This window comes from Rhinolophus ferrumequinum, chromosome 26, assembly GCF_004115265.2.
Source record: "Rhinolophus ferrumequinum isolate MPI-CBG mRhiFer1 chromosome 26, mRhiFer1_v1.p, whole genome shotgun sequence".
In the NCBI taxonomy this organism is placed as follows: domain Eukaryota; kingdom Metazoa; phylum Chordata; class Mammalia; order Chiroptera; family Rhinolophidae; genus Rhinolophus; species Rhinolophus ferrumequinum.
In genome coordinates, this window is record NC_046309.1 from 9,941,231 (window position 1) to 9,953,467 (window position 12,237).

Sequence of the window (12,237 nt, forward strand, 5' to 3'; positions counted from 1 at the left end):
AACATCTTCTACCAGTCTGATTATTGTCAGAGATGTTGGTCTTGTGTTCTAGCTCATGTGAAAAAAGTCGCTCGACTATGTTATATTTCTTTGTTATTTTTTGCTAGGCCTCGTACAGTAGAAAGTGTACAATTCTAAGTGATTAAAGTCACCTTAAGAACTACTGGTTTGCTAAGAGTAGAACTTAAATGTTCTCACTAAAAAAAAGATAAGTACGTGAGGTGATGGATGTGTTAATTAACTAATGGTGGGAATCCTTTCGTAATGCACATGTACACTGAATCACCACAATGTACACTTTAAATATCTTAGAATTTTATTTGTCAATTAAACCTCGATAAAGGAAAAAAAGGACCTATTTAGAATAAAGCAAGAATATAAGAAATAAAATATGGATTGAGTCTATTAACCAACTTAGCTTGTGAGTGGTTTCAGAGAATGGCTAGCTGAGGGTCAAAAAAAAAAAAAACACCAAAATTTAAATGGCTTTCTGTGGATTCTGTCATGGACTTTCTGTGGAGTAATCCATAGAAAATTTAAGACTAGTAGGTACCAGGCACTCAAAAAATGTTTATCATATATATGCTTAAGAAGAGTTGTCAAGAAAAAAGCAATTTTAAGTATGGTTTATGTTCCACAGAAATGAACTAGCTTAAGGGCTATCATCTGACCTGAGTTTTAGGAGTTTGGTCTATACAATTTGAGTGCTAAGATTCCACCACATTCTAATTCTTGGCCTGATTAAAAATTCAGGTCCTTAAATATACTTTAGCTTGGGTCTGCCTTCCATGCACCTTTTGAATTTTCATGCCAAGGAAGCCTAACTTCCTTAAGATTCTGAATCTGCCCTGTCAAGCTAACTGTATATAATAATGCATATCTACAGTGCAGATTAAACAAGAATATACTAGAATGTGTCTGCTCTGAAAAAGTGCACCAGCTCAAAGAAGTTTGGAAAACAGTAAGTCAAACAAAGCCGAACAATTCTTTTAATGAAAGGACTTCTCAGAGCCCCTAATTCATCAATACATACGGAAAAGACTACTGGTACCTAAAATTATTTGCCCATAAAGTACTTTCTTTTTCCAAGACACACTAAGAAGAGAAAGGCAACAACCTCTGCACATGTTTGTTCCAATTTCTTACTCTGGCTCATAAGTATATTCCTTCTGAACTACCCATATAATCAGGGGAAAAAATGTTATACACCCACACACAAATGTGTACATATTACCAGATGCAAGTTTCAAACCAACAGTATTCCAATTCTAAACCATAAAGGTAGTTCATTATCCTTTTACGGACACTTCAGTACCTCCTCCTGGATCGCTCTCTGCTCCTGTCTCTAGAACTGTGTCCACTTCTCTGGTGGCTGCGGCTTCGGCTTCGGCTGCTAGAGCGAGATCTGTGGCGATGGCGTTTCTCCCGAGATTTGGATCGAGTTCTCCTCTTCCGTTCCCGTGACATGGAGCGAGACCGATGTCGGCGATGCTCTCTGGACCTGGATCTACAAAAGACATTTGATTTAGTTTTCAGCTTTGTCAGCACTACATTTCTCAATTACTGATGCCTCGTAATTTCTCGTAAAGAGAAACTATCCCTCAGTAGCTTTACTTAACGATAGTTCTATTTCAGGTCAGCTAAATCTGCACTAAAATAAATTGATAGTATATTAAATAACTACACAAATTTCAAAATAAAAATTAAGCATAAGCTCTCAAAGGTTAATCAATATTGTATAAATTTACATCAAGGATATAAAAAAATTAAGGAAACAATCTATACCACAACTACACACCAGGGATTGTATTATCTAGATGCTGTATGGATTTAATTTCATTTCAACTTCTAAGATTTTTAGTATGCTTTAGACAAAGTATGTATCTGATGGACATGGATAGAAGGGAGAAGTATGAGAAAGACTATTGTTTAGAATAAGTTACTAATTCTCTGAATTACAGAGGTCATGTGACCATCAGAATAAATTTGAATGTTCACAATATGCCTAGTCACAGTATAATCAAAACACAGTAAGACAGTTCTCTATTCAAGTGGTACATAGTTTAATTGGAAGAAAAAAACTAACATGCATATACCATTTTAGACAATTTTACTTAAATTGGAAAAAAAATGCATTTACGACGAGTGTATGAGTACAGAGAGGGAAAAACATTTTGAAGCAGCGAGAAGGAAAAACACTACTGTAGCCTCCACTGTGTCACAAGACTAACTGCTGTACGTGTGTATGTGTGTGTGTGTGTGTGAGGTGGGGAACGACAAATGCACAGAACAGAGAACATGTGAGGAAAAACAACGGGGAAGAAAGGTATGCAATTTTGTTAAAAGAGTTACTTAATTTGACAGTAAGTTCAAAAGCATGTGATTCAGGTGATACAATTTACAAACAGATTATTTTCAAATGATTATTTTGTTAAGTGAAGTTTAAAAGCATTCAGCATATGTCAACATTATTGTCAATCAAAGGCCCATTTTGAGGACAAAATATCAACGAGAGTTGAATAGAATATTTCCATAACTGAATACAATATTTCTGAAAAAAGGCAGGGGTAAAAGAACATAAAATTTATTTAATACAAGTTTTTCCAAATGATAATTTAACCACTCATTCTGAGCTATTATTTATTTATTTTTTTAATTTTATTTTTTCTGAGCTATTATAATGAATCTATTGCTTGCAATGTATAATTTCATTCTTTTTAAAAATTCTAGACAAGTTATTCATTTATTCAAAAAATATTTACTGGGTGCCGATTGTGTTGTTCTAGGTACTGGGGAGACTGAGTAGCAAACCAAGTCCTTAGCCTCATGGAGCATATCCTCCAGAAAGATGTCTACACAGTTATATAGGCAGTAAATAAAGATAGGTCAGGTAAAGAAATGATATACTAAGAAGGGTAAAAAAGGAAAGAGAAACGAGGTGGTAATCTTTTATCTAGAATAGGCAAGGTAGGCTTTCCTGACAGGATAGCATTAAGCGTGAAGTACGGGAATCAGCTCATCAATCACCTCAGAGGAGAGTGCTTCAGGTAGAGGACACACAGGTGCAAAGGCCCTGCGGTGGGAGAAAGCTCAGCACGTTGAAGGGAGAGACCTGGGAGGCAGGAATGAAGTGAGGAACGGGGAGTAATTCTGGGTGTCTTACAGACAGGATGAGCAAGTACTTTATCATTCAAACCACGATGTTCTCAATGATAAATTACACACAGGGAAAAAGAGCTATAAATAAATGTGCAGAGACAAGACATACACTGTAACTACCCTGGGCAGATTGATCACCTTAAAAGCTACGGTGACTTTTGTTCCACCTTGGGCCAGGCAGAACGACTCCTACAAAGAAGGGTAGTGAGTAGCAGAGGACCATTCTGCCATCAACGAGGTAGTGGCCAGAGAATACACCATCAACATTCACAAGTGTCTCCATGGAGTGGGTTTCAAGAAGTGTGCCCCTGGGGCACTCCATATGTACGCATTAACAGCAGGCTCAACAAAGCCATCTGGGCCAAAGGAATAAGGAATGTCCCATACTGTATCCAGGTGTGGTTGTCCAAAAAAAGTAATGAAGATGAAGATGCACCAAACAAGCTCTATACGCTGGTAACCTATGTACAGTGGTACCTCGGGTTTCAAACGTAATCCGTTCCGGAAGGCTGTTCGAGTTCTGAAACGTTCGAAAACAGCCAACAGCTAGACCTCAGGATCTTGCCCTTAGCGGAAGCCAAGTGACATGTTCGACTTCCGAGGCGTGCTCGAAAACCAAAGCATTTACTTCTGGGTTTACGATGTTCGTAAACCGAAATGTTTGTCGACGGAGATGTTTGAAAACCGAGGTACTACTGTACCTGCTACCATTTTCAAAAATCTACGAACAGTTAATGTGGGTAAGAACTGCTGATCGTCAAATAAAAATTGTAACCGCCCCCCCCCCAAGTGCTATGGGAAGAAGACTTCTGTTCAAGATAGTGGAGTAGGTAAACTCCTCCCACGATAACATCAAAATTACAACTACATTACAGAACAACCATCACTGACAACCATCTGAAGACACGCTCAACAGAGTCCTATAACCAAGGATATAAAAGCCACTTCAAACCTAGTAGAGACTTGGAACGGGCAGGTTCCACACCTATGGTGTGGCAATTATGAAACAGAAAGGTATCTCAGCTGCAGAGATTCCTTCTGAGGAGAGAGGGGTCCCAGCCTGACATTAGGCTCCCCATAACATCTGGCTGTGAAAACAAGCGAGCTTGTTGTATCCAAGAAAGACAAAGGGCTACTAGAGACCAAGGCACTGCTCTTAAAGGGCCTGCAGAATCACTAACTCTGAGCTCCAGTGCAGGAGCAGCAGCTCGAAAAGCACCAGGGACACACAGAGAGGAACTGAAGTGACTACCTTCAGGGTGAGGGCTGGAGGGGCAGGGGTTGGGGAAACTCTCTCCAGGGGTGGAAACACTGGCAGGCGCCATTTCTGTGCTCTCCATTAACCTGGCTAGCACTGTTTACCCCCATCCTGGTGATACCCTGAGACCTCGACACAGCCAACATACTCACAAGCCCAAGCCTCTTCCAGCGGTTCCTCCACAGGAGTGGCCTGCATCAACTCGTGCTGCAGACTCACTCAAAAGACCACAAATCCTACACGAGTGGTGGATGCCCTAGGCTTGCGCTGCAGACTTCCTCAAAAGCCTACAAATCCCTCACAGCAGCAGGCAGTCTTGATGTGCATTGTAGCTCCCAGCAAGCAGGTCTCAAGCCCAGCACAAGAGGCGACCGGTCTCAGCTTGCATTGTTACTCCCATCAGGTGGCCCCAAATCTGGCATAAGCAGTGGCCAGGATTGGCCTGTAATGTAGCTCTAACTAAGCACCTGCAAGCCTGGCAGAAGCGGCAGCTGGCCCTCGTCCACAGTCCAGCTTCCAAGAGCCTCCAAGCCCAGTACAACCTACTGCGTATCAGTTTGTAGCTCCTACCAAGTGGCCCCAAAGCTGGCAAAAGCAGCAGCTGACCATGTCCTAAACTGGAGCTTCTCCCAAAGGGTTCCAGACCCAACATACCCAGTGACCTGGCTTCAGACAGCACTAGAGCCCCACTAAAGCAACTCCTGCTCTGTGGGGTTAGCCCCTGAATAACAGCTTGTCGGCTGTAATCATGGGCAGCCCACACAGCCAGTCAGTCCCACCAACTGATGTGCTAGCAGCAATTGAGACCCAGCTACAATAAGAAGGCACACAACCCACACAGGAGACACACCAGGAGCACCCAGATCAGGTGACCAGGGAGACTGTGCCACGGGGCCCCATGAGACAGCTTCTAAAGGCCACTCTCTCAACACCATGAGACATGGCAGATCTACCTAATATATAGAAACAAAGACAGGGAGTCAGCCGAAATGAGGAGACAAAGAAACATGTCCCAAATGAAAGAAGAGGACAAAACTCCATATGAAGAACGAAATGAAATGGAGACAAGCAATCTACCAGATATGGAGTTCAAAACGCTGGTTATAAGGATGTTCAATGAACTTTGGGGAAGAACATATGGATGCAGTTAGAACTTCAAGTGTTAGAAAACATAAAAAAAAGGGTATAGGAAACAAAAAAAATAAACAGTCAGAAATGAAGAAAACAATCACTGAAATGAAGAATATAGAAAACATCCAATCAAAAATACAAGAAGAAAAATGAATTTTAAAAAATGAGAATAGTTTGTGACCTCTGGGACAATATCATGCATACCAACATTTGTATTACAGGGGCACCGGAAGAGAGAGAGAGAGAGAGAGAGAGAGAGAAATTGAAATCCAAGTTGAGGAAATAAGGACTGAAAAATTCTAATCTGGCAAAGTCCAGGAAGTACAGAATCCCAAACAAGGTGAACCCCAAGAGGCCCACACCAAGACACATCATAATTAAAATGAAAGGTTAAAGACAGACAGAGGTCTTTAAAATTTTTAAATTTTCAGTTCCAGTTGATATACACACTATTATGTTAGTTTCAGATAGAAAGAACATCTTAAAAGTTAAGAGAAAAGCAGTTCGTTACATACACAGAAGCTCCCATAAGGCTATCAGGTGATTTTTCAACAAACTTTGCAGGACAGAAGGGAATGGCACAAAATATTCAAAATGATGAAATGTAAAAACCGAAATTATTCTGCTCAGCAAGGCTCTCAATCAAAGGAGAGTTTCCCAGACAAGACAAAGCTAAAGTGCATCAACACTAAATTAGTACTACAAGAAATATTAAAGGGACTTCTTTAAGTAGAAAAAGAATAAATATGAATAAGAAAATATAGGAAAGAAAAAAAAATTCTCACTGACAGGCAAATAATAAAAGCAGTGATCAACCAACTGTAAAGCTAGTATCAAGGTTAAAAGACAAAAGTAGGAAGATCATATGCAATTACAACAATAAACTAAGGAACATACAGAAGAAGTAAAAAATAATGACAGAAACAAATGTGAAGGGGGTGAGTAAAAATTGTAGTGATTTTAGAATGTGTTCAAACTTAAGCGACCATCAACTTAAAATAGACTGCTATAAACATAGCTTGGTATATATGAAACAAATGGTAACCACAAACCAAAAATCTATGAGATATACAAGAAATAAAGAGAAAAGAATCCAAATGCAACACTATGAAAAGTCATCAACATACAAGAGAACACAGCAAGAGAATAAAAGAGGAACTACAAAAACAATCAGAAAACAATTACTAAAATGCCAATAACTTCATACCTATTGATAGTTACCTTAAATGTAAACGGACCAAATCCTCCAATCAAAAGACATAGCATGGCTGAATGGGGAAAAAAACAAGACCTGTACATATGCTGCCTACAAGAGACCCACTTCAGATCAAAAGACACACCCAGACTGAAAGTAAAGGGATGGAAAAAGATATTTCATGTAAATAGAAATGGGGAAAAAAAAAAAAAAAGCTGGGGTAGCTATACTTGTATCAGACAAAACAGATTTTAAGACAAAGGTTGTAATGAGAGACAAAGAAGGGCATTTCATAATAATAAAGGGATCAATCCTACAAGAGGATATGTAACTCTTGTAAACATCTATGTACCCAACATAGGAACATCTAAATATATAAAGCAAATATTGACAAATGTAAAGGGAGAGATCAACAGTAAGACAATAGTAGGGGACTATAACATCCCATTGACATCAATGGATAGATCATCCAGACAGAAAATCAACAAGGAAACAGTGGCCTTAAATGATACATTAGACTTGATGGACTTAATAGGTATTTTTAGAACATTTCACCCAAAAGCAGAATATACATTCTTTTCAAGTGCACACAGAACATTTTCCAGGATAGACCCTGTTAGGCCACAAAACAAGCTTACATAAATTTTCTCTGATCACAATGTAATGAAACTAGAAATCAATTACAAGAAGAAAACTGAAAAATACACAAACACATACAGGTTAAATAACATGCTACTAAACAATGACGGGGTTAACAATGAGATCAAGGAAGAAATCAAAAGATATCCTGAGACAAATGAAAATGAAAACACAACAACCCAAAACCTATGCAACACAGCCAAGCAATTCTAAAAGGGAAATTTATTGGAATACAGGAGTACCCCAAGAAACAAAAATCTCATATAAACAATCTAACCTTACACCTAAAGGAACTAGAAAAAGAACAAATGAAGCCAAAGTGAGCACAAGAAAGGAAATAATATAGATTAGAGAGGAAATAAATGAAACAGTCTGAAAAAACAATAGAAAAGATCAATGAAACCAAAAACTGGTTGTTTGAAAAGATAAAAAAAATTGATAAACCTTTAGCCAGGCTCATCAAAAAAAAAGAGAGGGCCCAAATAAATAAAATCATAAGTGAAAGGAAAGTGACAACACCACAGAAATACAAAGGAGTATAAGGAAATACTATGAACAATTATATTCCAACAAATTGGACAACCTGGAAGAAATACATAAACTGCTAGAAACATACAATCTTCCAAGGCTAATCAGGAAGAAACAAAAAATCTGAACAGAGCAATAACTACTAACAAAATCGAACCAGTAATCAAAAAACTCCTAACAAACAAAAACCCTGGAGAAGTTTACCAAATATTCAAAGAAGAATTAATACTTATCCTTTTCAAATTACAAAAAAAAAAAAAAAAAAACTGAAGAGGAGGGAAGACTCTCAAACTCATTTTACAAGGCCATCATTACCCTGAAACCAAAACCAGGCAAAGACACTACAAAAAAGAAAAGTATAGGCCAATATCCCTGATGGACACAGATACAAAAATTCTCAACAAAATATTAGCAAACCAAATTCAGCAATACATTAAAAAGATCCTACACCATGATCAAGTGCAATTTATTCCAGGGATGCAAGGCTGGTTCAATACCCACAAATCAATTAACATGACACACCACATAAACAAAATGAAGGATAAAAACATATGATCACATCAACAGATGCAGAAAAAGCATTTGACAAAATCCAACATCCGTTATGATAAAAACTCTCTCAGTACAGTATTAGAAGTCCTGATCACAGACATCAGACAAGAAATAAAAAGCATCTGAATTAGAAAGGAAGAAGTAAAACTGTCACTATTTGCAGATGATGTGATACTATATATAGATAACCTTAAAGATTACACACAGAAAAACTATTAGAATAAATGAATTCAGTAAAGTAGCAGAATACAAAATGAATATTCAGTAATCAGTTGTATTTTTATACACCAATAACAAACTATCAGAAAGGTAAATTAAGAAAACAATCCCATTTCCAATTGCATCAAAAAGAGTAAAATACCTAGGAATAAATTTAACCAAGGAGGTTAAAAATCTGTATTCAGAAAACTGTTAAGACGCTGAAGAAAGAAAATGAAGATGTAAAAAAATGGAAGTATATACTGTGCTCATGAATAGGAAGAATTAACATTGTTAAAATGTCCACACTACTCAAAGCAATCTACAGATACAATGCAATCCCTATCAAACTACCAATGGCATTTTTCACAGAACTAGAACAAATAATCCTAAAATTTATATGGAACCACAAAAGATAGCCACAGCAATCTTGGGAAAGAATAAAGTTGGAGGTATCATGCTACCTGATATAGAGATCCCCAAAATAAACTTATGTCTATATGGTCAATTTATGAGGAAGGAGTCAAGACTATACAAAGGGGTAAAGACAGTCTATTCAATAAATAGTGCTGGGAAAATTGTACAATTACATGCAAAAAAATGAAACCAGACCACTCCCTTACATCACATACAAAAATAAACTCAAAATGTATTAAAGACTTAAATGTAAGATCTGAAACCATATAACTCCAGGAAGAAAATTTGGCAGTAAACTCTTTGACATTGCTCTTAGCAGTATTTTCTGAATATGTCTCCTGGCAAGGCAAACAAAAGAAAAAATAAACAAATGGGACTGTATCATACTAAAAAGTTTTTGCACAGCAAAGGAAACCATCAACAAATAAAAAGACAACCTACTGAATGGGAGAATATACTCCCCAATGATACATCTAATAAGGGGTTAATATCCAAAATATATAAAGACTTCATACAACTTAACACCACAAAAACCAAACAATCCAATTAAAAAATGGACAGAAGGCTTGAATATACATTTCTTCAAAGAGGGCATACAGATGGCCAATAAACATGTGAGAACTTGTTTTCACTAATTATCAGGAAAATGCAAATTAAAATCACAATGAAACATCACCTCACACCTATCAAAATGGCTATCATCAATAAATAAACAAGTGTTGGAGAGGATGCGGAGAAAAGGGAACCCTTGTGCACTGCTGGTGAGATTGTAAATTGGTGCAGCCACTATGGAAAACAGTATGAAGGTTCCTCAAAACATTAAAAATAGAATTACCGGATGACCCAACAATCCCCCTTTTGGGTACTGATCTGAAGAAATCCAAAACACTACTTTGAAAAGATATATGTGCCCCTATGTTCACTGCAGCACTATTTACAACAGCCAAGATATGGAAGCAACCTAAGTGTCCACTGACAGATAGATGGATAAAATATGTGGTACATATATACAATGGAATATTACTCAGCCATATAAAAGAATGAAATATTACCATTTGTGACAACATGGATGAACCTAGAGCATACTATGCTAAGTGAAATAAGTCAGAAAAAGACAAATACCATATGATTTCACTTACATGTGGATTGTAAAACGAACAAAACAGAAACAATCTCATAGATACAGAGAACAAATTGATGGTTGCCAGCTGAGAGGAGGGTTGAGGGGGTGGGTAAAAAAGGTGACGGGATAAGGAAGTATACAAATTGCGAGTTGTAAGAACAGTCATGGGGATGTAAAGTACAGCATACGGAATATAGTCAATAATACTGTAGTAACTACATATAGTGTCAGATGGGTACTAGACTTACCGGGGTGATCACTTCGTAAGGTATATAAATCTCTAATCACTATGTTGTACACCTGAAACTAATATAATATTGTATGTAAACTGTAATTGAAAAGTAAAAATTATTTTTTACAAAAAGCTATGGTGAGGATTTCAGCTTCTGTGACTGAAATGGAATACCTCCGGAAGAGCTGACATGATTTATATCAATTTTTAAAAATCTCATTCTGATTGATGTATGAAAAACAGACTGAGGTGGAGAAGGGGAGTGGGCAAGCACAGAAATAATGAGACCAGTTAAGAGGCTATCGTAACACCAAGAAGTGGCAGAAATTAAACTTCTGGGTGGAATATCTAAATAGATTCTATGTACAAATACTTTAAACATCTTTGTCAACAAGGGGACCAGACTGCAGTAATCAACCAGTAAACAAGAATAGTATCACCACTTAATGTTTCTGCTTCTCTTTCTAGATTTGAGAAACTCAACAACAATATAAATTTGCTAACACAACTGAACGTATTTACTAATAGCTTAGGTTTGTTTTGTTTTTTTTTTTAGTGTTTTAAGCAGAAAAACCATAGAAAAGATTCTGAAAAGCACTAAGCGGTATCTAACAGAAATGGGCATCTACAAGAAATGTAACGGTTTTCGTAAGGACAAATGCTTTAGTTTACAGGGCAAAGTTCTTGGGAAATAGTTACTCTTTAGAGTTAAGAATACTCAGAAGTTTCAAAATGATGTGATTTAAATAAGAGGACTGGTAAGATTTGAAAAAGAATGAGAAAGGGATTCTAGGCTGGAATAAATTCACAAGAAAGGCTTAATGATAAGAATGAGAATGGCAAGTGAAGAATTAACATGAAGCACACCATGTTTTCCCACCTTAGATAGAGGAAAAAAAATTACCAGTTGCTAGTATAAACTATAAAAAAAGATGTTAAAAATCCCCCAAATATTAAAGATCAAAAGAAAGCGTTATCTTGTCTTCTTCCTCTTTAAGGCTGACCCTTAAGTGACCCCTTTGAAGATTTTGTGATCAAAAAGCTTTATAACATATAAAGGGATAAGTAATAAACTCAATTAATGTCAAGATCGGGACATAAACTAAACATTTTAGTTTCCCTAACAGCCCTCATGGAGCCCTCAATCAAAAATGTACGCCACTATTCAACCTACTTATTCTCAACAGGTACAACCTCTTAGAATGTGTTTCTTAGATGTACCACCCAAACTGATTTTTAAAAAATAAATCTCGTCACATATTTACCGTGAGCTTCTAAAGAAGATTTTAAAGAAATATTCTGAAATATTTTTAGCTTTCCTTCTAATTCCAGGGCACTGTGTATAATTTTACTCTTTATCAGAGTAAAATTACAGCTAAACTATAGTTCATGCATATCTCCTAACCAATTTCTTTTCAAATGACATTGCTCAAACCTGAACTACAAAAGAAGAGTACTAATCCATTAATTCTCATTCATTTTATAAAGATATTTCGTCTACAAAAACGACCTTTGAAAAACACAGCTTTACTAGTTAATACTTGTATAACACCTACCTTTTGGGATTCTTGCTATGTGATCGAGACCTAAGGGGGAAAAAAAATCTATTTTTAGAATAAGTGAGAATAAGTACAATGTGCTGTTAAAATTAAATTTTTCTGATACCTATTTTTTATATTGATCTTTAAATATAAGGCACGTATTATAAATATAAGGCACACAAATTTTTCCTAAATGCACCACAAATTCTACAGACTTCCCCACCTTGGCGTATGAGCTCCCTTAACTAGGATACCTAGTTCTTA

The 12,237-nt window shown here is 36.8% G+C and overlaps 1 protein-coding gene across 6 annotated transcripts in view; it reads right to left on the minus strand.

The window, feature by feature from the left end:
- The window catches only part of LUC7L2 (LUC7 like 2, pre-mRNA splicing factor), a 59,723-nt gene that overhangs the window by 3,846 nt on the left and 43,640 nt on the right, over window positions 1–12,237 (minus strand). For all 6 annotated transcript variants that reach the window (XM_033099242.1, XM_033099240.1, XM_033099241.1 and 3 more), the window contains 2 exons: window positions 11,989–12,018; window positions 1,316–1,507 (listed from right to left, as the gene is read on the minus strand). In XM_033099242.1, the coding sequence (XP_032955133.1) occupies window positions 1,316–1,507; window positions 11,989–12,018 (222 nt within the window). The remainder of the gene's footprint in view (window positions 1–1,315; window positions 1,508–11,988; window positions 12,019–12,237) is intronic.